The sequence below is a fragment of the Anguilla rostrata genome, chromosome 11 (genome assembly GCF_018555375.3).
Source record: "Anguilla rostrata isolate EN2019 chromosome 11, ASM1855537v3, whole genome shotgun sequence".
NCBI classification, from domain to species: domain Eukaryota; kingdom Metazoa; phylum Chordata; class Actinopteri; order Anguilliformes; family Anguillidae; genus Anguilla; species Anguilla rostrata.
In genome coordinates this window covers 23,840,220-23,866,166 of record NC_057943.1, presented here as the reverse complement: position 1 = coordinate 23,866,166, position 25,947 = coordinate 23,840,220, and the positions used below count along the sequence as shown (strand labels likewise).

At 41.5% G+C, this 25,947-nt stretch overlaps 1 protein-coding gene across 1 annotated transcript; it reads right to left on the bottom strand.

The window, feature by feature from the left end:
- Positions 1 to 16,720: 16,720 nt before the first annotated feature.
- On the bottom strand, positions 16,721 to 25,672 carry LOC135234347 (protein ILRUN-like). Its single transcript, XM_064298849.1, has 5 exons — positions 25,378 to 25,672; positions 22,554 to 22,708; positions 20,890 to 21,087; positions 19,973 to 20,259; positions 16,721 to 18,071 (listed from the first exon to the last, which is right to left on the bottom strand). The coding sequence occupies exons 1-5, from the start codon at positions 25,533 to 25,535 to the stop codon at positions 18,036 to 18,038; spliced, it is 834 nt and encodes a 277-aa protein (XP_064154919.1). The 5' UTR covers positions 25,536 to 25,672; the 3' UTR covers positions 16,721 to 18,035.
- Between the last annotated feature and the right edge of the window lie 275 nt (positions 25,673 to 25,947).

Genomic DNA, 25,947 nt, shown 5'->3' with positions numbered 1-25,947 from the left:
AAGTTTATTCATTGAGTCTGATATTTCTGTAATGGATAAAACGTGCAATGTGACACTACATGGAAATTTTTACATCCTGTTCACCCGAACACCTGTGGAAATGAATATGCTTGAAAACTTTCTACAGTTGTGACTGTTTTGTAAGAGCATTACAAACGCCTTCGTGTTTTAATGTCATGTTTACCTATTCATTTTCTTTGGTTTGCTTCCAAAATCAGGTTCACTTTGCATAGCAGTTACATAAACAGCAATGTGCCAATCAGGAGATTTTTTTATTCTCTTTCATAGATACCAAGGAGGATTTCAGATAGGAAAGTGTCTGAACTTTTAATGTGATATGCTACAAAACTGCATATTTGCCATTCTATCCGAAATTTCGGGCCTGTTCACTTTCAGTACAAGTATACACATGAGGACGTTTATAAATACGGTATGTCCATCTTTGTCTTCTGTTATTTTGTTATGACAGTGACTACCGTGCTATTTCTGGATTAACCCACTTGCAGTGTCCAGTGCTGAATTGCATTAACTTGTGAAGATCGTCTGCAGGTGTGTATCTGCACAGTGCACAGCTCAGTTGGGGGACTTGTAAGGACTGAATATCCTTAAATGTTTACAAGTGTTGAACTGGTTTGGAGACGCTGATGTTTTTCCCAAAATCAGACTGCTGTCTGCCTGTGTGGCAGCAGGACAGTGATAATGGTTACTGTGAAGTAAGTGTGATTAGGTTACAGTGGGTGGTCCATCACAGATGGTCATTCGAAGTATGAAAACGCACACATCGATATGCTTTTTATATTTGTCATGCCTTGCTTTGCTCTGTGTTCATTCTCTTCAATGAACCAATTTGATTGGAAATTGAACAAGGCAATTTAGTAGTTGTAGTTTTCTGAAAGTGTTGACAGTTAAGAGGATGTAACGCATAGAGAAAAGCTTACTGGGGCTTTTTGTGAAAGATGTTAAAGATCACAGAACTTGACTCTAGACTTCAGCCAAACTTGTGAGCTTTGAGGAGCTGTGGGCAAACTGGCAAGCTTAGACAGTCTGGGTGGCCTGTTTTCGTTGTCTTCTCATGGTTCTCATGAGACGAGCTGTTGCGACTAAATAATTAGGCTAGTATTAGAGACTCATGTAAAGGAACCATTCTAAAAGGGAGTGTGGATTCGGTGTTCTCTTAAAATTTAAAATGTATTCTTTCCTCAACGACAAATATTTGAAAGGTGAAAGGTGGAGGAGTGTTCTTACAGCAATCATGCTTGTCTGCAGGCTGTCTTATTTACATAGGTTCTGTGTTTTTTGTTTTTAATCTTTCCCCAGTTTAGTGTCATTGCCCACAACTGAAAACAAATGTTATGCTTTGCCTTGCCATCTCACTAAACATTTGCCTTCCTTATATTTGAAGTTATAAACGTGCACTTAAAGGGATCGTTAACTTTCTGGTTTAAAAAAAAAAAATCATTTCAGATATAACATTTTTACTCACTTTTTTCTGTCTCTGAATTCAAAAGCATTGATGATATAAAGAGGAATTTACCTCAAATTGTATTCTTTAAATTACTAAATTGATTTGACAATCTCAACTCTGCTTTATTTACATTCTTTAACATAACAGAAAGAAAAGGACGACTATAACATAAAACGAAAATAAAAGGCGGCTTTGAAGCTACACTTGCCAGTAAATCATTTCAGCACACTTTCCATTTAATCATGCAAATTAAATGGAAAAAAATGAGACCAATAACCAGTCTAACTGCGATTTCTGCCCCTTACGTTTGCAGCATCTCTTGAAAGCAATTTAACCATTAAGGTCAAACACTTACTGGAAAGATTGAATTAGAAGACTTGAATATTCTATGAATCACATGGGATAAACAGTTGAAAGACATGGAAAGAACTGATTATTGTGTCAGATGCTGGAACTTGGCAGGATGAATACATGACCCCTGTATAAATGCAGTGTAATATGTTGTGGGCCTAAATATATAGACTGTTTAAAAAATATGCAGTATAATGATGAATATATTTCACAGCAATATGCTAGTGACACAATGTTTGTGTCATATTGGATTTTAAATGAAATGATGAATAGGAGTGTAAAGTGTAGGCAGTCAGCTCTAATTTTACATATTAACATTCATATTTGGTGATCTCTGTAGGCATTACAGCTTTTTTATACATAGTCCCCCCATTTTAGGGGACCATAAATAATTGGACAAAGTATCATCTTAAATACAGTCCTCGTATTTAATACTGGTTGCAGATCCTTTGCATTCAAGAACTGCCTGAAGTCTGTGACCCATAGACATCACCAGACACTGGATATCTTCCCTGGTGATGCTCTGCCTGGCCTGTACTGCAGCCATCTTCAGTTCCTGTTTGTTTTGGAGGGTTTTTGCCTTCAGTCTTGTCTTCAGCAAGTGAAACGCATGTTCAATTGGATCAGGTTTGGGCAACTAACTTGTTCAGTCAAGAACATTCCACTTTTTGGCCTTGAAAAACTGGTTGCTTTAACAGTGTGTTTAGACTCATTGCCCTGCTGCAAGGTGAAGCACTGTCCAATGACTTTTGAGTTTTGGTTGGATCTGAGCAGGTATGATGTTTATGTACACTTCAGCAGACTGTCACTGCTGTCAGCAGACACATCATCAATCAAGAGAAGTGAGCCATTTCCAGTAACAGCCATACATGCCCAAGCCATGACACTGCCATGTTTCACTGATGGGGGGGGGGGGGGGGGGTGGGGGGGGGCTGCTTTAGATCATGAGCAGTTCCTTTCTTTATTCACACTTTTCTCTTTCCATCACTTTGGTACAGGTTAATACTTGTCATTTGTCCATAGGTGTGTTCCAGGGCAGTTGTTTTAAATGTACTCTTTAGCAAACTCTAATCTGGCCTTTGTGTTCTTGAGTCACTCTTTAGCAAACTCTAATCTGGCCTTTGTGTTCTTGAGTCATACAAGCGGTTTTCGTTTGACACATCTATTTTGACACATCTATGCCTACATCATGGAGAGTGTTCTTGATCTATTTGATAGTTCAAAAGGGGTTTTTCTTCACAATTGAAAGTCAACTCTAGACCATATGTTAGCTTTTCTGCGGATGAATAAATGATGTAAAAACACATAATTGGTCAGAAACAGCTGAGCAGCCAACTTTCCAATTACTTTTGGTCCCCTAAATTGGAGGGACTACATTTTAAAAAAGGTTGTAATTCCTATCATGCAATATTGATGTAAATACCCTGAAATTAGAACTAACTAACTACAAATAGAACTAACTACATATTCATTGTTTTGTTTGAAATTCATTCTCCTGGAATATTTCCCAGTACTTTTGCACAATACACTAACCAGCCTTTCTATTAGGTGCTCCTGTTTGTTAATGCAAATGGCCTACTCCTCCAAAAAGCAAATCATGTGGCTGAAATTTAATATTTAAAGTATGTAGACATGGTTAAGAGGTTTCGTTTTTTGTTCGACCAAACATTAGGATGGGCAAGACGCAGGATCAAAGCGACGTTGAAACTGGTATGGTTGTTCGTGCCAGATTAGGAATCTCAGAAACAGTTGCTTCCTGGGAATCAGCTCTGCGGCCAGGAATGAGAGCAGTCAGAGGAGAATGGGCAGACCTGCTCAAGCAAACAGAAAGGCCCCAAATGCTCAAACACCAGCTTTTTTACAACATTGGTGTGCAGAAGGGCATCTCTGAATTCATAACACGTCAAACCTTGAAGCAGATGGGCTACAGCAGCAGAAGACCGTGCTGGGTTCCACACCTGTTGGTTCAGTACAAGAAGATGAGACTACAGTGGGCACATGATCACCAAAACTGGATGATTGAAGATTGGAATTATGTTGCCTGGCCTGACGAATCTCAGTTGTGGTGGTGGTATAATGCTGTGGGGAATGTTTTTTGACACACATTTGGCCCTTTTATGCCAGTTAAGCATCATTTGAGTGCCACATCATAACCAAGCATTGTTGCGGATCATGCACATCCCTTTATGGCCACAGTTGACCCTTTTTCAAATGGATACTCGCAGCAGGATAATGCATCATGTCGCAAAGCACACATCAGCTCACGCTGGTTACATGAACATGACAGTGACTTCAGTTTACTTTAATGTTCTGTAAAGTTCCTGGATTTCAATCAAATGGAGCATTTTTGGGATGAGGTGGAATGGGTGCTTCACAGCATGAATGTGTTGTTTTCTGGTGCTCTTAAACTGGCATGTACTAACAAGAAATGTACTCTCTCCATGTTGCATGGATTCGTAAGTACAATTTCCTAGCAATACATAAATCCCAGAATTCACATAAAATAGCAACTTAAAACAATAAGTGAACAATGTATTTTGGGATATATATACTCTACATTTCCAAAAATATGTGGACACCCCTTCTAATTAGTGGTTTTGGCTCTATCAGCCACACCCATTGCTAACAGGTGCATAAAATGAAGCATAGAGCCATGCAATCTCCATTGACAAACATTGGCAGTAGAATGGGTCGTACTGAAGAGCTCAGTGACATTCAACGTGGCACTGTCATAGGATTCCACCTTTCCAACAAGTCAGTTTGTCAAATTTCTCCCCTGCTAGAGGTGCCCCAATAAACTGTAAGTGCTGTTATTGTGGTGCTGTTATTGTGAAGTGGAAACGTATAGGAACAACAACAGCCCGGCCCCGAAGCATTAGGGCACACAAGCTCAGAGTATGGGACTGCTGAGTGCTGAAGCGTGTAGTGTGTAAAAGTCATCTGTCCTCAGATGATCTTTACCCTTAGTTACAGTGAATGGAAATCTTAATGCTACAGTGTACATTGACATGCTAGAGTATTGTGCACTTCCAGGTTTGTGGCAACAGTTTGAGGAAGGACCTTTCTTGTTTCAGCATGATGATGTCATCCCCATGCACAAAGCAAGGTCCATAAAGAAATGGTTTGCTGAGTTTGGTGGAGAAGAACTTGACTGGCCTACACAAAGCCCTGACCTGTATCCCATCAAACACCTTTGGGATGAATTGGAATAGTGACTGAACCAGGCCTTATGCCCAACATCAGTGCCCAGCTTCACTAATGCTCTTGTGGCTGAATGGAAGGAAATCCCCACAGCCGCGTTCCAAAATCTACTGGAAAGCCTTCCCTGAAGAGCGGAGGCTGTTTCAGCAGCAAAGGGGCAGGCCAACTCCATATTAATGCCCATGGTTTTGGAATGAGATGTTCAACAAGTACATATGGGTGTGATGTTCCGGTGTCCACGTAATTTTGGAAATGTAGTGTATGTGTGTGTGTATACACAGACACACACACACACATATATATACACATATATACATACACGTACACATACACCTATTAGGCCACCTTTTTAAAAAACCTTAGAGAAGAATTCAGTTTATATGTGCACTTTTATTGAATTAAAACAAAAAGATGAGTTTTACTTAAAAATAATCTTAGACATGGCTTTCATCTAAATGGATTTAATTACAATTAAACAAATTATTGGAAGTCTTTTGCACAGATACTCATCTTTTTGTTTTATTGTAGGCAGAAATTGAAAAATAAAGGTTTGTACTTTGGTTTATTATTCAATGAATGTGCCTATATTAACAGAATTCTTCTCTGCCTAAAGTTTATTTTAAATTTTTTCTTTTTTTTAACTACAGGTGGCCTAATACTTTTTCTTTGCAGGTGGCTGGTGGGCGGAGCACAGGGTCGTTGGTGCAATTGGGAGCACCTGTGGCCTGCTCTGTTGCCAGCACTGCTTGTTTTGGCATTTATTTGCAGGTGCCTAATGGGCGGAGCACAGGGTCGTTGGCAAAATTGGGAGCACCTGTGACCAGTGCTTCCAGAGATGTTAAGATGTGCCTGTCACCAGTTTGAAGAGTGCTCTTACACCATACAACATTGCTTCACCATACTTTTCACACATCCACTCACCTGCACTGCTGATAATACTGGCTTCCACAACCCACATTTGTCCTATTATTTGTGTATTTTTGGTTATTTAAAATAAATTTGAACTTGCATTTTAAGTGTGTCAGTGTGTGTCTCCCTTTTTGGAAACAATACCAGGGACATTAAATAAAAAATAAAATATATTATATTTCTGAAAATTTTGCAACATTTTTTGTCATCCAGTTTTGTGTAATAAAATTACAATAACATAACTTTTTCCTCCTGGTGTCAGTAGATAAAAGCAAGCTAGGCTCGCTAGCAGCAGAAAACAGCAGAATGCACTGAAGTGTGTGTGTGCAGCTTTGTGTATGTGTGTTTGTGCGTGTTGCCCTGGGTGGAACCCACGCCCTGAGTGTTTTTTTTTTTTTTTTTTGAGTAACCCATGCCTTTATCACTTTGCCATCAGCCATATGGCAGTGCCTGCTTTACTGGTGCCAAGTGATCATGTGACGTCCAGCTCGCACGCCTTGTTTCCCCGGCCGTGTATTACAACAGCCAGCATGGACTCAGCGTTTGTGAGACTGCTTAGGGCTACATTGGGAAACTGAGTTTTTTTCTAGTCCACCAGGCAGGAATTCAAATGAACGTATTACATTACATTACATTGTAGTCATTTGGCAGACGCTTTTATCCGAAGCGACGTACAATAAGTGCATAACACAACCACAAGCTCTTTGTGCTGACAGAAAAAAAATTTGATGGCGCATACCATATTTTTAAACAATAAATTTGTTGTGTAATTCCACAGACATTTTCAAATATGCGAATGGCAATGGTGGTGCTTTCACGCAGAAAGTGCATGTTGCACTGTGACTGTGGTGTTACCCATCTTGTCTTCACTTGAACCACAGTGCTCCCAGTAACTATACCCAGAGTATATTAAATCACATATTCTGCCTGTAATATAAGCTATAAACCAGGACTATTCAACTGGTGACCCAGGAGCCAAAAGTGGCCCCGTGTGGATGTACACTTGGCCCCATTGATTATTGAGAAGGGAAAAAAGTAGTTTTCAGATTATTAAACAGCTGTGGCTATGTGCAAGTCTGCATCTGCGCAGTGTCAGTAACAGAATAAGTGAAACCATGTTTGGTCCCTTTGCATAATTTATAAAAAATAATCTGACCCCTATGTAGAATTAAACATGGGAGGTTGCTATAGAGCAGATCTTTTTCAAACTCAATAGAATATGCTCATATCAGTTCTTAAAATTTACAAGCAACACATCACCCTACAATAGAGTATGTAAAAATACAAACTCCATAACAAGTGGAAGGAGACCTTCCAGTTCTTTACAACAATTTAGTTGAGGATACTGTACCAATGTAGAGGTGCTCCGAAATTGAAACAGAAATCATTGCTGATAAAGGTCTGGGCTGGCCTGTATAGTATCTTGGTACCATCCCAGTTTGTCAAGTAAGCACAAGGTCAATGCAAAAAATCTTCACCCAAAGAGTTTTTTCATTACTCCATGATATATAGTACGTCTGAAAAAAAAATAAAAGTAGGAACACCTTAGCATTTTTATAGCTATTATATCTATGTTTCTTGGTTGAAGAAGACTCATCGTCACTAGCCTTCATGTTTACCTTCTCTGGACATTATACTTTTGTAGAACAGTATAGCCACCAGGAGCTCATCAATTGGTGAATTAAAGGGAATATATTCAAGGCTGTTTGATTGAACTAGATGTGTTGATCTAGAGTATGTACTGTATGCATTATAGAACGTAGGATACTCTTTTACTCTATAATGATGTTTTCCCTCTTCACATTGAGATCCCATGCACCCAGTTACCCAACACTCAGAACCATGTTTTTTTATCAACCATAATCATTAGGTGTGTGCCAGTATTACATGCCAGCATGAATATGTCATTACACACAACATATCAAATTGGTTATTAATCACAGCTATGGCAGTCCTATGGTGAGACGTTCAATTGGTTATTAATTGCGACTGTGGCAGTCTTGAGAAGGCTGGTTCCTAAACCTTCATCAGTAAACACAGTGAAGTAGGAGTATTATGAGTTGATTTTGTGTGTGTGCGTGCACGTGTGTGTGTTCGTGTTCGTGTGCTTGCATACGTGCGTGTGGATGTGTGCATGCGTCTGTGTGGAGACCTGACAGAAAATGAAAGTAAAGTTATGGAAAATGTCCAAGACTATCACAGCAGTTGAGTTTGCCTCATGACTCCTTGGTTGAGGATGAGTTAAAGGGATAGCAGAACCTTGCGACCTTTTAAAGTGCCAGTTGTAAGTAATTTAGGTAGCACTGGTGACCTGATCCTGGAGTGCTATCAGAGCACAAAGCCCTTGGAACACCGTTGCAGGTTGCAATTTAGAGTGGGGAGTGGCATGGGCCATTGCCCCTCACTGAACTAAACATCTGAGATTTAACAGCCCTTTGTGTGCTGCTCTCTTAGCTAATCCCCACACAAAGGCCGTCTCAAAGGGCTTCTTCTTTTCTTCAAGGCTGTTGGCTCGGAGACTGTCTTTATGTCAAATCAAATGTATCTAATGACTCCAGATACCAACAATACTGGATATGGCTGGACAATGGAGGAACTGCTCTCTCAGTCTGTTTACATTAAGTGATGTCTCTCTAAGACCCGATATCATGTCCATCTGAGATTTGCACTCTTGTGAAGCAGAACAGGACCACATCAGTCACAGACAGGAGGGCACAGGCATAATTCATTTGAAATAGCTAAACAGGCAGGGCTGTTCTGTGGGGAGTTTGCATGTTCTCCCCGTGTCAGCGTGGGTTTCGTCCGGGTACGCTGCTTTCCTCCCACAGTGCAAAGACACGCAGGTTGGCTAATTGGTGACTCTAAATTGGCTCATTGGAGACTCCCATAGTTAGTGTGTGAGTGAGCGAATGGTGTGTGTGGGTCCTGCGATAAATTGGTGGCCTGTCCAGGGTGTATTCCTGCCTCTCGCCAAATGCATGCTGGGATAGTCTCCAGCATCCCTCGCAACCCTGACCAGGAATAAGCGGACACAGATAATGGAGGAATGGATGCATTCATATACAACAAATGTGGCATTCAGACAGTAATAATGGTTATGCCATGGCATACATAGGAGCATGATCATCACTGCATCACTTGTCTTTAATGAGCAACAATTTTGGTTAACCTTAAAATTAGCCTGCCGTTACCAATAACTGATGACCAAGGTCTTGGATTGTGTAACATACATAGACACTTTCCAGTGATAAGTAATAATTTGCTAAACTATTTGAACACAGTAGTGATGGAAATACGGGTATGCACCATATCATCCCACATGTATATAAACATTTATGGAAGTAATTTGGTTGTAAATGGTGTTTCCACAGCTCAGCTGTGCCCTTTGTCTGATAAACTAACACAGATTATAGTTTATAGTGTTGGCATAATTACCCCGCAATGTTTAATGAGCTGAGGTAAAAGTGAAACAGGAGAACGTCTCATAGTATTTACTGTTAACTGAATCAGTGAAATGACTTCCCTTTAGTCAAATTAGGAGCAATTTTATGGCTGGCAAAGTCAGGTTTCTCTTAAATATGCTAATGGAGTTTGCCCATAGCAAGAATTGTTCACATCTACAGCTTATTATGAGTAATGAAAATAACAATCCTGCCCACAGGAACACCAAAGGAAGATCTGCCAGTGTGTCATGGGTGATTTGACGTTTCGCAAGACCGATCTCTCGTTTGCATGTCAGGCTGCAATGCAAAAGAGAGACAGAACACTAGTTCAAATATTTGTCGTGAGCCATACTGTTTGTGGTGTTTGAACAGAACTATTCCAAGGATCGCCTGAAGACACGGCTCCCCTTCCCCCTCCCCCTGCCCCTGATCATAAACCTGAAGACACAGCTCATTTATTGCAGGTGCAGTGCGCTGTGTCCTCTGGTTTAGGCTCTTAACAGCTTGAGCCACAAAACATTGGGAGGTACCTGGATTCCAGCCCATTTCAACAGTCCAGAGGATCTCCTATTGTGAACCTGTACACCTTCATCATCTCTCTTTATTCGATATTTGTTAGTTGACTCATTTCTGTATCATGCATTGTTTTCTGTTCAAGAAAAAAACACACTGAAAGGATAATGCAACATTAAAATTTGAGAGGGTATTTGTTAATGGGACTGTTGCTGAAAGGAAAATGTTGATGCTATCAGATGTGTATTTTGGACCTAGACATGAGGTAAAGAGCCAGAGCAGTTTTCTGTTTGTGTTCAGTCTGGAAATGACACTGAAACCCGTTTTCTGCCTGTATTCTGGCATCTGTTGCCACGGTCACACGGTCTTCTGGTGTGGTAAATTACCAGCACAGCAAAAAGAGGTGGCTGCTAGCTTAACCCAGTACACGCTGTCCTAACTGAGGATCCCACAGCCATGGAGTGGGCCTGCAGTTCTAATTGTGAATTCCAAATTGGTGGAATAACAAAAAGTGCAATAAAAACCTGCTAAGGTAAAAAAAAAGAAAAAAGAAAAAAGGAATGAATTAAATGAATTGTTGCGAGCCAGCCTCAGCGTTAAGTGCCATTGTTTTGCGGGCGAGGCTGGCTGTTTGTTCTGCACAGTTCATGTTACGTACAGAGAAGAGCAGTATCCCCCGGGGCTGTGTGTCGCAGGCAAACAGTGGGCCTGGCTGCCCTCTTTTACCATGGCTCTCTGGAGCCCAGCCAGTTGCCCTCCAGGACCACAGCCTCACTCTGCACCTTTGTTTAAATTGAAAAACCCCATGGCAAATAAGCACTGGATGAGGGTGTACTTCTGCAGATACCAGTAGGCTGTAGGGAGTGCGGAGGTGGGGGTTGGCTGCTATCCAATGACTATAAAGACCGTGTGTGTGTGTGTGTGTGTGTGTACACATGTGGAGGGGCGTACAGTGGGGCCCTCTCACCTTGAAGTGGTAATAGTATGGGACAGTCCTATTCACAGATATGGCTTTGGTGCCTTGACCTGCGTGAGGAAAAGTCACCAGGATAGATGCACAGTGAGGACGTTTCACTGACCTGTGAGAGGGCAGGGGTGTGCTGCAGATAGGGCAGACTGCTATTGAACATGTGAGAGGTGGTGACAACTGCCGCAGATAGCTAACACTTTTACCTGAGGCTCCCCATCGGCCTCTCTCCACTAACATTACAGGTGTACATTAGTACATGTACTGAACATTATCAAGAATATTATTGTTGTACTGAACATTTAACACAACACACAATAGTTTAGCAGCCCTCAATTATGTAAATTTCTTCTTCTATCCTTAAATAGAATATACTGGAATATGTTGTAAATACACGTGTCCTTTAATATGTGTATTTTGAAATTTGCCTAATTTTCTATGCATTGTACAGTGTTTAAAATCAAGATCAGAAATGATAAACACTTTACAATATGATGTATAATAATAAGGCACTGTAACATAACAGGCACAGAATTTACAGAAAATACTTTGTATGAATACACCGTGGAAGCTGAGATACAATATATTTTTTATATAGTATTCATCAGGCAGAACGTGTGTATGTGAATGTTAGATGTAAAACCATGTAAATCACATTACAAGTCAGGTCAGTAAGGCTAGGTTTCCTTATCAGTGACTGAGTGATGAGGTAAATAAATGATAACAAGGTAGATATTGGCTTTTTCAACATAACCTACAGTATACTGTGGTCGATTTGGCCTATCAACAAACATGTCTCCTAATCCTTTGACTTACCATTAAATACATGTGTAGGTTTTTTCATTCCTTGTGCACCTGGTGAGTGCATGAATCATCACAACTTTCCAAATTGTTTTTGTGAAGGAAAGAATTTACTCATTATTGAGTCCAAATTAAATACTATTTTAAATTGTATCCAGGCCTTAATTTATGACTCTTTGGTACCATAGTCTTACAGATCTGTCCAGTCCTAAAAGGAATTCTTAGAAAAACCATATAACTGTATTGTTTTGTTGTCTTCTTAAGTTTAAGCTATATTTATTCAGAGAAAAAAAAAAAAACAAGGCCAAGACTTGTAAAAATACCTAACCCACACTCAAACATTAAAGGCTGTCAAGTAATGGCCTAATAATATACTTTTTACCAGGTTATTCGAGAAAATTGAGAGGGGAAAACTCTGTAATTATAAGATCAATGAAAGGCAACAGGAAACAGTAAGTACACTTTCAAAACGTTAAAAACAGGCGCATAACTTGCGTGTCTATGTATACATATGGCAAGGATAAGTGTGAATACATACTGAACAATGTAATGAAGCCCTGAAGACATGAGAGTCTTTTAAATTAAGTGATCCTCTTTAAGTGTGTATGTTTGTCAGATTATACCACAAATAACCATCACATAAAAAAATGAAGGAGGTCAAGTGCTCAGGAGTGCAATAGGGAAATGGGAAGCCAAAGTAATATGCAAACAATTTCTGAAGAATGTCTTTCTCTTTGTGTCTGGGTTTATTTCCTGTAAACTGGTGTAGAATTACATCGATTTTTCCTTCCTCTGTAGCGCTTGGTAGTAATGTCATTGTTGACTCATGAAACATAAAGCCTTCAACAGCCTAAAACAAATAAAGACAAAATGAATACCCTAATGCACGCCTCCCCCCAATCCCCTTCACCAAGAAACATGCACACACACACATATAACAAAAGTCACTTCAATATATACAGCCAGCTACATAATGTTTTGGACAAAGACAACTCATTTTGAAGTTCCTCATTTTTCTGTGTGCCTGCAAAATGCTGAGAAGGACAAAATAAACAGGTTGATATTTAGGTAGATAAAATATTTTTTAATCCAGATAAATACTCTGGGCACACCCTAAACCTCTCCAGTACATAATTGCCATTAATATGCGAAGGACCAGTGTTTATGTTCCTAGTTCCATGCAGAGGGATATAATAAAAAGCCACCGGTAATATCTATAGACATTACCGTTCATTATATAATGTTTGTCTTAGCCAACACTCTCATGTGTAAAAGAAAAATAATTTCACAATGAAAACACTGTCTCTGACTGTGATGTGTGCTTTTGCCACAGCCTAACTGTCCTTAATGAAAATGTATTCATATAGTGCAGTGCATTTTACAAAATATTTGTCCCTTCACAGCAAAATCCAGCCTAACCTCCTCCCTCCAGCCTAGGGCAATGCTGTGCGTGGAAAGGAAGACCTCTCAGGCATCATGTAGGAGGCAGCCTTTAGGAACCAGATACAGTGGGTAAGCCAACCATTCTCTGACCAGCACAAGGTGTGATTTAAGATGACCTAGCATTCTATGAGGCCAAGCCATTTTATTTTTACATTTGTTTCATGGTATTTTTCTTGTTATTATCAAAAAGCATTCTCTGACATTTAGTGAAAATGTGCTTTAAGGCATCTAAAGTAACATACATGTGCATAACGTGCGATTCTTGAAACATGTTTTGGAGATTATTATATTGTTTGATATTGTCATTATAGTACGCACATAATAATTACAATTTAAAATCATGTGCCATTTTATGCCCCGTGGGTGTATATCTATATCTGTCCACTCTCTCAGCGCTTGTCATACATGAAACTCAGTATTATCAATATTACCTTGCGCATCACCTCTCCTGTTCTTAAGTCACTGAACTGGTTATCAAAGAAGGAAGACATTGACCTTTGAGTGCGTGTGTGCACATGTGCCTGTGTTTGTCCTTACTACTGTCTGTTCTGCATACAGGTACAATTTGTACCTGACAGTGCTTTCAGCGTATACCTAACCCAATGAAAAAAGATGTGTAATAATAGGCGCATATGGTCCAGAGGCAAAAACCACATTGATAAATATCATCACACAACCAGCCTTTGTCTAGAAGCACACACAGAGTGAAGCCGGCATGTGGGACATTGATATCCATTGAGACACCAAACTTAAAGACCAGCTGTCGGGTCCCGACTGCTAACAATCCATATATTTTCCAGCAGAACAGCTATATCTATCAGACCAATATGTAAGTACAAATAATTTGTTAGGCAACAGAAGTTTGGCAACTTGAGTATTGTGATATGCTGCAGGATCAACACTGGTTTTTACAGGCCCCAAGCCTAGCAGAACTGACTTGATATAGACTGTAGCCTATAGACCAGTGGTCTCCAACCCTGGTCCTGGAGAGCTACAGGGTCTGCTGGTTTTTGTTTGAACCTTAAAATCAGCACCCAATTGAGACCCAAGACACCAGGTGAGTTGAGTTAACTGTGTAATCAACTGCTCTAATTGATTCATGAAGTGCAGAGTCACTATGAAAACCAGCAGACCCTGTAGCTCTCCAGCACCAGGGTTGGAGACCACTGCTATAGACTGATTCTAATGAAGCCTGAAGCATCAAACCGAGACCCATGCTCCTGAAGTCAGTATAACGTTTTTCTGCTACTGATATTTATCACTATGTTCTTATAAAAGGAGTATTTTTCCAGTGGCTTTAACCTTTTAATAACTTGTAAATATGAATACATGGTGTCATTTTGTATATTAAAATATGTAAACAGGTTTCTGCCTTTCTCACAAATTCAGGGAATAATCTAACACTTGTGACTGGAGTCAGTGCACAGAGTGCTGCAGCTTAAGTGCATGCTCCCCTCCAAGGTCCATGAGCCAATGGGCCTCATTCACAAAACCTTGCTTAAATTATTCTTACTTCTGTTCTTAAAAATGTTCCAACGAAAAAAACAATACAAGATTCATGACATATGGAGACCGTTTTTCTGCATATCCTTGGTGTATGCGATGATGAATGTTGGCTGTTTGTAAATTTTATGCACAATCCCGTTCGTGTGATTTGCATAAGGAAACAGCCGTGAACACATACAGAGAAGAAAAAAAAAGATGAATGCCGAAATGTTCTTACAGGAAGTTTAGGATCAAATGTGATCGTACGCATGTTGCGTGCGTGTTGCGGCCCAGTGACTCCTCCCTACAGAATCTGCAGTGGCACATAAGAGCGCCAGTGCTAGTGCTGATCAGAGAGGCTTCCACACTGACCCTGTGGGTGAGTTCATCACATCACACGCCCGTTTTAAAGTCCTGATATGGCTCGGCTTGAAACATGAACCTTCCAATATCACGTCACCCCAATGAAGAGAGCACTGAGCTACTGGACTGTAAGAGGTCTCTGAAAACTTTAACTGTGTGCACAATGAGAATATCCCTGGTGGTGTTAATTCACTCGCTCAATGGTAGTCCACCTCCATATTAGCATAGCAGATATGCTTTTAATGCATGTGCCCAGCAGACCCCCCAGGTTCTCCAGTACCAGCCTCCTTACTGTTCCAAGGGTCGGGGCTAAGAGAACTGAGGGGGCGTTCAGTTTCTGTGGCCGTAGCCAGACTGCCAGAGGGTCTACGGGACTCTGCACCTGTGAACATTTTTAAAAGGAATCTCAAGACTTACCTGTTTAGCATTGCTTTTATGTAGTGCATTCCTATTCTTTTTTTAGCCATTTTAAACTTCTTAAATTTAAAAAAAAAACAAACCTGACTTTTATGAATCACCTGATTTTCATGTTCATTACCTTTTTCCTTTTCATCGTACTTCTTTCTCCTTTTATAGTTTTTAGTCTCCTTTATCTCCTTAATATTTTTTATTTTGCATTCAGCACACTGTGTTGCACATCTGTATGAAATGTGCTCTATAAAGCCTGACTGACAGTCCACTCTTGGGTGTTTACAGTACAGTGTCATGCCCTCCTTCAGATATGACGGTGGCCAAACACAGTGCAACGCAGCACGTATGTGACAGAATGGTGTCATATTCTGTGCCCAGGGCCCTTGTGCAATCCCAGCCCTGATCCTCCACACGTATGCAGGGACGATACATGTTGTCAACATATGAACCCATTAGCAAACTAAAATACGTTAACACAGCCTAAGCCATTTAGTGATACACCACCTTCACATTTTAAATAAAACTGATATGCCCTCTGCCTTGCAATTCATGTTCTTTAGGCCAAGAATAATAACTTAATACCTGCTGTATGTCATTATATGCTTGTGTATCATACAGTTTTTATAATTATTTTTATTACTAGCTCTTGGTTCATTATGAACAAAGAACACAAAAAGCAGTACATTATTATTGTTTTTTTCCATCTTCAGTGTTAATTTAATCATACAAATGTTCTTTTATACATACTGGGAAAAATGCTTTGATTAATTTTGGACTTTTCTTTCCTTCTTATTTCTCGTAAATGTTCCATCACAGGACTGTATAAAGACTTCATATCATCCATTTACCATGCCAACCCTCAACAGGAAAAAAAAATAAACAAAACCCTCTACAATCAGCCAGGTTACAAAGAAAGATAACAAACATTCGGGCAAGGTATTCAAACTCGTATGCGCACAAAAAAATAAAATAAAATAATAATAATAATAAAGAAAGAAGTAGTAAATGCAGAGCAGTCAGTCAAATGGACATATAAGGTGTACACTCCTGAGGATGAGGCTCAATCGATCACAGTGACAGTGTAAGCCGAGTAGGCCTACGGTACCCGACGCAGCTCGTCTGCAAACCTGGCGCGGAGTCTGACAGCACGGGGAACAGGTGCAGGCATGGACTCCACAGACCAGAACCACCTCACAGCTGCGCTAACGTACGGCCTCTGAACTTAACGTCGGGTCCGGGAGCAGGGTTGTCACGGGCGTCAAACTGAAAGCGTGCAGCTAAATGGACGTTATGCGCATGGGGAACAAGGAAAGAGCAGACAAATGCGGTGAAAATGACTGCTGGCGCACGGCCAAAAAGAATCATGCAAAGAAGCATAATAGTTTATTTCAAAAAAGTCGGTTTCAGGTAAATGTTCAAGTCGCAACCCAAATCCGTTCAGCTCAAGCTGTTCTGTCTATTGTCTGAATCAGTCTCTTTCTGACTATCCCAAAGTGACATCTTAAGCCCATGTTAATGGAACATTGTCTGGTTATGGCTGTTTGTCTTTGGGTTGGGCAAACAAACATTTGTTTCTGCGGCCGCATGGCGATAAACCTGCGACGCACACACAGGTGGATCGACTTAACCACAAAATAACATCATTATCGCCTTCAACTGAGCATGGAAAAAAGTGACATGCAAGCTTGCCTGTACCAGCACTGCATGACCGTTTTTTCAACAACTCTATGGCGTATAACCCCTTTGTCCCCTGGCTTAGTTTAGATCACATTTCGACCACAGATGCGGTACAGATATGACGGCCGCTTTGAAACTGTTGACAGAGTGTGCTGACATTGAACAAAATGGGAAAAGAGTGTTCTTTCGGGTGACATTTAACACGTCAGGGTCGGGCACGCTAACCCAAAGACGCGAGCTGTAGTTTTTATCAACAGCGCCCTCTGCTGGACTGTGAGAACATTAGCTGCTGATATTGGCTGTATTTCCTTGTACTGGCCATAAAAAAACAGTGACAAGGGAAATTAGTGTAAGCAATAAGCATTAAGCCGTAAGAGGGGCAAGAGTGTTGCTTCAAACACAGGCAGACTTGTATATTCAAATACAAACTCTCCCAAAAAAGTAAACACCATAACACCAGAAACAAAATGTGAATGGAAAACAGAACTCATATTCAAGTTAAATATCTGTTTAAAAACGAGTTGCTCAGGAGGCAAAATGACTTTTCAATGGCTTTTATCCTCCATTTCCTGCATGTAGCACTCACACACAAACACAAGCGTGCTTCCTCCCTCCCACCATAGCCAGCCTCCACTTCACTGCGTCATGACAACAAAATAATGAAACAAAATAAACACAAATTAACTTCAAATAAAAGCCCAAAGGGAGGAAAAAAACTCTTCTTGTGTATTTCACATTTAAAAAAAAGATTTATAGCACTTTTTTTAAAGTTAGCATTCACACATGCATACGTCAGGTGATGTTTGTTGAACTGTAGATCGGAATTGAAAAAGGTCTCGTCTTCGGTTGTTGTTTGCGAGGTGGTGGTGGGGGCAGGGGGGGCGTCTGTCAGGAGTCAATATCAAATTTCAGTAATCCCCACCCCCCTCTCCAAACCCCCCTGCCCCCAGTATGCCAGGGCAACACTGCCTAGCAGTGCAGCTGAGCTACACGCATTCCCCCTGTTTTAAGACTGTCCAAAAGGATAGGGTCCATGAATACCCTGTGGAGAGAAACGGAGAGAAAGACATATTTGCACATGGTAACTTACTACAGCAAAAGCAATGAGACTGCTTTCATACACCTTTAAGTGTTATTTTATTTTACTGTTACTCTGTTGATTCTTCTGTCGATTGGTTTTTACACACCCTGTGATGTGTACATTTTCAGAAGCTCGGTGGCTTTCCGTCTTCCAGGCTTATTTCGAAAGGCATTACGAAATAATATTTATTTTAAAAAACCGTCTGGTCTTTAAATCGACAGCACCTTCTAAGCTATCTAAACAGAAGTACGGAGCATGACTGCAATGTCACCAAACGGAGAGAACTGGCCCCATTCATAGCTGCTGCATGAATAATTGAAATAATCAGATTCAGATCTTTCTTCTCTTTCAACGCGACTTTATTCTTCGGCTATTTATTTTTACACCCAGAGTCAATATTGCGAACGCTGTATCTGTTTCTTCCGCGAAATGGAGCGTATCCGCAAAGCCCAGGCTTTGTGAGTCATAAAAACCATTTCGAAAAGGTCACCCCACAAAAAGCCAAGCGCTGCGTTTGCCTGTGTCCACAAATGCCTGTGTCCACTCGGGCGTGGCAGTATCAGGCTGGATTAATCCGTTCGGTACGTGACGCAAGAGGAGACACAAAGACGTTAGCGCCACACCCTGGGCGTTTAAACCAACGCCGCGTCAACCGACGCAGGTCCGCTGGAGCCGTTGCCAGTGAACAACAGCGCTAAGCTTGGGCCGTCTCGATTGACGCGGGTCTTAAAGGAAAATTCGCCCGACGACGTAAAATGCACAGGATAACGCAAACACTCGGAAACATGCAAGCTTATCATAGTTGACAAGACAGTGCTCCTAAGATTTTTGCAAAGTACTCCTGATGAAGTGGATGGGCAGGACCTCCCTCCTGTTTAACGCAGAGAGTATTCAGAATCAGTATTCATGCTCTTGGCTAATTGCTAAACGATGCAAGGACCAGTGTTTGTTTTGGAACGGAAAGAACGTGCAAGATAAACACGATATTTTTATTCTGCGTGATGATTCGTTAGGAGGATCCAATCTGGCTTTTTTACAGTGGGGAAAAACATTTTTTCCCAGCAAATCGCTGTACAATAACAGTAATAGGTGCCGAATGGGCTTTGTCTATTGCCTTCAAAAGAATTTTGTTTAATTTAACAAAATAAAATAAACGAAGTAATACCCTTGGGCATTCTAAGACTCGTAAGACATTCTAGGCCTCTTTGCTTGGCTTTGACTGGGTATATCTGTCTGTCAGAGGGGCACAGTATCACGTTACCACTGTAAGATCAGGCTGTAGTTGGGCGAGGGCTGCAATCCCTCATTACACTCGTTTTGTGAGTTTGATAATGTATGTAACTGATTATGATAATTAATTATTATGCTTTTTAAATAACTGTATTTCACATGCTTGTCATACCCATACACACACTGTGCGCTACATTGTAGCCCCACCTGTTCTTGCATCATTGAGAAGAGGTATGGCTAAAATGATCTCATACATAAAGGGCATGATAACCCATTTTTGGTTTCATGAATTGTCATTATACCAGCACAACTGAAAATCAGCTCATAATGCATTTGTAAATTCTTCCCCATCAACGGCAAGGCATACCAACAAACGGCACCTCCCCCACACGCCTACACGCACCCTCACACGCATGCCCCCTCGTTTGCATGCATGCACCCTCGAACACATGCATGGACCCTTGAACGCACCCTCGCACACATGCACCCTAGAACACACCCTCGGTCACACACACCCTTGCACACAAGCACCCTCGCACTCGCGTACCCTTGACCGTACCCTCAAACACACCCTCGCACACACGTGTGCATGCACACTGTTCCTTGGTCCTCTGCCCCAGCCCTGTACGTACCTGTTTATAGGTCACTACTGACAGGTTGCTTTGAAGACCACTGGGCGCTATATTTACAGAGTTGTGTGAGAGTCCGTTCTGCTCCTGCGGGCTCTCCCAGGGCCCGCCCGGGTCCGTGAGGCTGTCGTCGCCGGCGTGCTTGCTCTTCTGCGGCGAGGCGAAGGGGTTGAAGTCGCCCTCCACGCTGCGGTGCGGCTGCGTGTTGAACTCCGTCTCGAAGGAGGACAGCTGCTGCGTGACGCCCAGGAGGCCGCCCACCTCCACGGCCAGGATCACCCAGATCACGTCTGCCCAGGGAGGGAAGGACGCCAGGCCAGGTTACGCTCCGCAGCGCGCCAGGTAACCTCGCCGATTCACCAAGCTTACATTTCAGCCAGGAAAGCAGCCTTCACGAGAATTACGGCCGACTGATGCTTTGTAATGCCTCAGAGACCGAGAAGCCTCGATAGAGAGGAAATGAAATTGTTCAGCCCTAACGCAAACATCAGCCTGCTCTCCATCAAGGAGTATCAGATCTTTGAGAACTGCTACAGCACTGTGTATGTCTACTGTACTTCAAACAACGTGTACTCACCACTGGGCAGATTGCTTAAGATTTGAAACCTTCTCTAAAAGAGTCTTTATAGTTAACTGACACGTTATAGTTAATTGACCGCTTGCTACTTCAGAGAGTCAGTGTATGATTGACTGGCTCCTCCCTGACTGTGTGCCTCGTTGCTGCCTGCGTGCTGGTTGCTGTATTGCCACACATAACGGTTTCCTGTTGGAACTATTCAAACTTGGAGAAGCTTGCATTAGCATTGTGTCTCCCCATGTTAATCTGGTTTCTGACTGCAGATTCATCAGTAGTGAGTGCGCTTTGAAGTACGACCCGCCCGTGAGGAGGGGCTTCGTAACAGGCTGCGGCGGGCTCTTACCGCCATAGAAAAGTCCGGTAGCCGTGCACATCCTCCACTGGCCCTGGTACATGCCAGGGGCTACCGGGCTGCGCATCTGCACGCTGACGTCCGACACTTCCTGGGGGTCCAGAGAGCGCACCATCACCATGTTCACATGACCAAACTGGTCTCCGCCCACATACTTCAGACACACCCCCGGAGGCCAGGACTCCGCCCCTGTAAAGCACATACATACACAAATACATATTACATAATGCTCTTATATAACACTGATTCAGCAGATGCTTTTCATCCATTCTTACAATGTGAAAGAACATAAGAGCATGTACACAACTTATATGAGTAAAAATGATATAGCCCTAGATCAGGCTAGGAGCACTCTTAAGACCAGAGACAGTGGCATGCACTGTATGCGTACGTTCTACACTGCTTGGCATGGATTAATGTATGCAGAATTAAAGTCTTTTGATCCACTATGACCAGCTTCAGGTTTTTTTTGAGGTTGGCATCTTCTACCACAGACCGACCCGATTATGGGTTTGGATGCAGCATTGATAGGTGTTTTTGCTTTTGCTACAAAGAGGCGATCTAAAGTGCCATGCTTTCACACAACCAGATGGACAGGACCAGGCAACTGATCTGGAAGCAGTGTTCCATACACAAGGCCCTTATTCACCACAGCTTACAACCAAGCATAAGGACTTTACAGTTATAAAAGGAAAACTCTCCAATCCTGGTAATATGGAAAAAAGTTTGGACAAAATGTGGATCATTACTTTTTCTAAAGCATTTCTACCAAACCCAGACAGGTAACAATGTCTCCTAAAATTTCTAGGATTTTGGTCCAATGTCCGGGTTTTTTGCATTCAGAACTTAAGGCGCATATCGAAAAAAGGAACCCTGATAAAGGAAGGTGATGTTTTTAAATCATGCAAAGAAACATGAGGGTTGTGTTAGCTGATGTAATGTTAATGTCACCATATCCTGGCAGGTCATTACTGTTCACCATGCATATTACATACATAGACATGCTATAACCTGGACACTATGCACTATGAGCTTGACATAGGTTTAATGTGTAACGCGTTTAAAAATAAAACAGAAAGGCTAATCTAATTACTGACCTTTGCTGTCAAATCTTCTTAACAACTATAGCAGGGCCTTGCTCAGCCTTGATCTTGCATATTCAAGCCCTCTCTGAGCTGCAAAATGAACTGGACCTTCGAGGGCAGAACCACACTACCACTATTTATCAGCTCTTTCTAATCAGTTAACTATCAGCTCCTCCTATCCTCAAACCCATTTGCTACTTGAAGCACTACATTCTCAGCCTCCCTCTTGCACCAAATATGGTGCTTCATGTTATAGGTTTATACTTCCAAGCGGTTAATGAATTTATTACTAATACCAGTTGTGGTCCTAATGACTAATGGCATTAGCTCTTTATTGCTGATATCTTTTTGTATACACTCATGAACGTTGCTCTGGATAACGGCATCTGTTACATGCCTAAATCTAAATGAAAATGTACTGCATGAGAAAGTTTGGTGCCTGGGCTGACGGGGATGCCAGAGGATGGCCCTGGTTGTCCAGGACCAGGGTTGAGGAGCCCTGGAACAGCGGGTCGCCTCTGCTGCCACCAACTCAGGGACTCGGTGGGCCCCGATTAGGGCAGCACGAACCTGTGTTTTGTATCCTCCAGGTTTTTGTGAACGGCGTGTCTGGGGGCACAGACTCCCCCTCCCCGATCGTCACATCCTCCACGAAGGACATTACTGGTGCGTTGATGTTGGGGCTTTCAAAGTCGTAGTAGGCCCCAATGGCTGCTTGCAGGTTCCTTTGAAGGTGAGTGAGAGAGAGAGAGAGAGAGAGAGAGTGAGAGACAAGGGAGGAAGGGAAGGCAGGACGTGCATATTGTACATGGAACCCAAACATTTCACTGCTGCTACAAGGAAAAAACCTGAGCTGATAATGAAGAAAAACATAAAAACAATTTCACAATGAGACTATAATTTGTTTATGTTTTTTTGTATTTCTTGGCTTATCTTCAGAAGTGACTGGTGCTTAATTTACCATGGCTGTTTCGTAAAGACGTCACATCAGACTGCAAACATGCCATCAGTCTTCAGCAATAGGTGCAGCCATTTCTCTTGAATTTAGACAACTTTATCATTCTGATAAACGTGCTTGGTGGAAACACAGCAACGCTTCCTGGTTCAACAGCCACTTTTTAGAGACAAAACAAGGGTGACGTCCAAGGACTGAAATGCCACTGGAATTCTGAAGAACTTTCTGGAACTCCTGACATAAAAGTCACTCCCTTTTCCTCCAATGCCGAGTCACAGTCTTTCTGAAACAAAGTGCAGCCTGTTGACTGTTTACATAAGTACTCTATCACCTGGGATGATGGTAGAATTTTGTAGCATTCCTGAATTCCTTCAGTTTCCTTCATGAAACAACTTTATTGTAGCTTTGTGTGGTTCTAGGTCCAGTCATGTATTCAGCTGTGCAGGTATTCCCAAACCAAGCTGCTACTGTCAATCAAATGTTGCAAACTACTGTGAGACAAAAAAAATGCAACACGTCCAATGCTTCTGTCTATCAATCCGTAGGGTAGCCAGGAAAATGGAGAATGGTGGGGTTATTTCATCAATACCCATTATGATAGGATTAGGACAAATTATAATGTAATCCTCCAATGGGGTGGAGGGTTGGATTTAATTCAGGTGTGGATCCACAGGAGGGAGCCTATTAGCAGGGGATACTGAGTGGGGGTTGGACAATGTACAGGGAGCAGACTGTGTTACTCCATGAGGGAAAATAGACTTGCAAATGTGTATACATAATCCCCTAACATTTTTAAAACAAAATATAAAAATGTTTTTATTTTTTAATCCTCACAAATTTTCCCAGGCACAAACTCACTTAAACAGATCTGGCAGCAGTGCTATCAATGAACTGTTAAACTGTAACTGGGGACCGCCGTGTACTATGAGGATACAGGGATTCATTTCAGTTCAGGACGACCTCAGAAAATAACATTCCAATTCTTTATTTTCGGGGCAACGTCTGGACACAGTTGTTTTTTTATAAGCGTGGATTTCAAGAGTTGAAGGGAACTTTCAGCAACTAATATTACTTTAATTAGTGTATCTGGAATAAACACATGTTTGCAGCATACTTGTGTGCCGTGAAATAAAAAGAAAGAAAGTACAAGGTCCAACATGGGAGAACAGCCGCTACACGGGACGTGCCGAAGCACGTCGCCAATCTAATTTTAGCTGGCTTGACTCACTTTATAGTACACATCACGTGATTAATAATTATTAATCTCCCAGTTGGGCGTCTGTCTAAGAAGCCTGTAATCTACTTTTTTTTTTACTGCGGACTTTTTCTCCACATCAGTGAACGTGACTCCAACTATTTAAATCTTGACAATATCCTACAGACCTTCTGGTCGTAGACCCCTGCAAATAATGCATGATTATGCAATACTAGTTTTCCCCCACTGTTTCCATAACACACATCGCTCTGAAACGTTTCCTCTTATCACTGTCCTGTCAAATATTTTATTACGGGATTCACAATATTTAATATTTGTTAAAGTGTTAACGTACGTGTGTGACGACCTTTAATTAGTAGACGACCACAAAGGTTAACATTGTTCAACGTTAAATTAGCGATCTCGCCAGCTTAACATTTTACTAAACACACCAAGTCAGTTCACATTATACAGAACTGTAAATGCAAAAAATCAGTTACTTGAATGCAAATAACTTACAAGAAGTTATATCGAGTGTTAAAATCCATTGTCACTGTTACGTAACATGCCTCTACTTGAGCTACCTGGCTATGGAATAGGCTGATAGAAGTGGAAAGTGGTCGTACAATAATTTAACAATCAGCTAACTTCATTGCGCTTAACTTTCACGTAAGCAACAAATAAGTCAAAAGTCGTCGAAAGCACTCAATTAGTGATGAACACAGATGTGTTTTGCGCCAAAATGTACAAGCAAAAGCGCTTTCGATTTCACATGCAATGAATCGTGTAGAAATATTACGTCACTACGCATCGCAATTTCAATTTCCTCAATCGATGCAAGTTCGGTGGAGCTAGTTAAGTTTTACAGTCGGCTAAATAGAAGAAACGACGTCAAAAGTTTGTAACCAGTCAAGCGTGTACTTAGAAATTCAATGTACTCATTTTGTAAGGAATTGTGTCCCCTGCCCCCCTTTGTTTTTAACATCCAGTATCGTTCGCTACATTTTTTGGAACACGTCCCATTTAAAACTAGAAAGCTGGCTGACAACACAGGTCAAAACGCCGTATACTTTTTGTAATTTTGGGCTAAATTCGCAACATAGAACACAGAGTCAGGCATTAGAATAGAAGTGGGAAATCTAATGTAAAATGGACTTCACATCGGTGTCATATCTAGCTAGCAGGCTAGTTAGCTAATTCCTTAGCCAGCATGCGGAGTAGACAGGCCATATCCTCGGGCTCACCAGTTGGTCATGTCCAGGAAGAAGGCGCAGCCGGCAGGGTTAAGTTGAAACCCAAGAAGTCTCTGAAACTCGGATATGAGAACATCTTTGTCCGTAGTGCCCATACAGCTGAATTTCTGCATTAGCTCCGAGTCCAGGTCCAGGTCCATGCCCTCCATGGCGGGTCTCCCGGTGCGGCGACGGGCTTTCTCTCCTAATTTAGTCCGAGGCCTCGGTCAGTCATAACAACCAGCCCAACAACAACTCCAATGCGCATGGCTGGGGACGGGCCTCCGACTACGTTTGACGTCAGTAAACAAGGAACGTCGCTAGACGGCGGTGGTGCGAGTGGTCATGATTGCGTCATCTGTTGCTATTCCAAAATACATTTCCCATTGGTATATCATTTATTTATTTAATTATCTGTACACACACACAAAAAAATAAAAGTAAAATAAATAATAATAATCAGACACCCTATTTATTTATTATTTTTTATCTCGTAGATGATATTTTTGCCATTAGATAATATTTGTGACTGAAGATATTAACATTTTACTATGTGACATCCCATCCAGCATGCTGACGGTG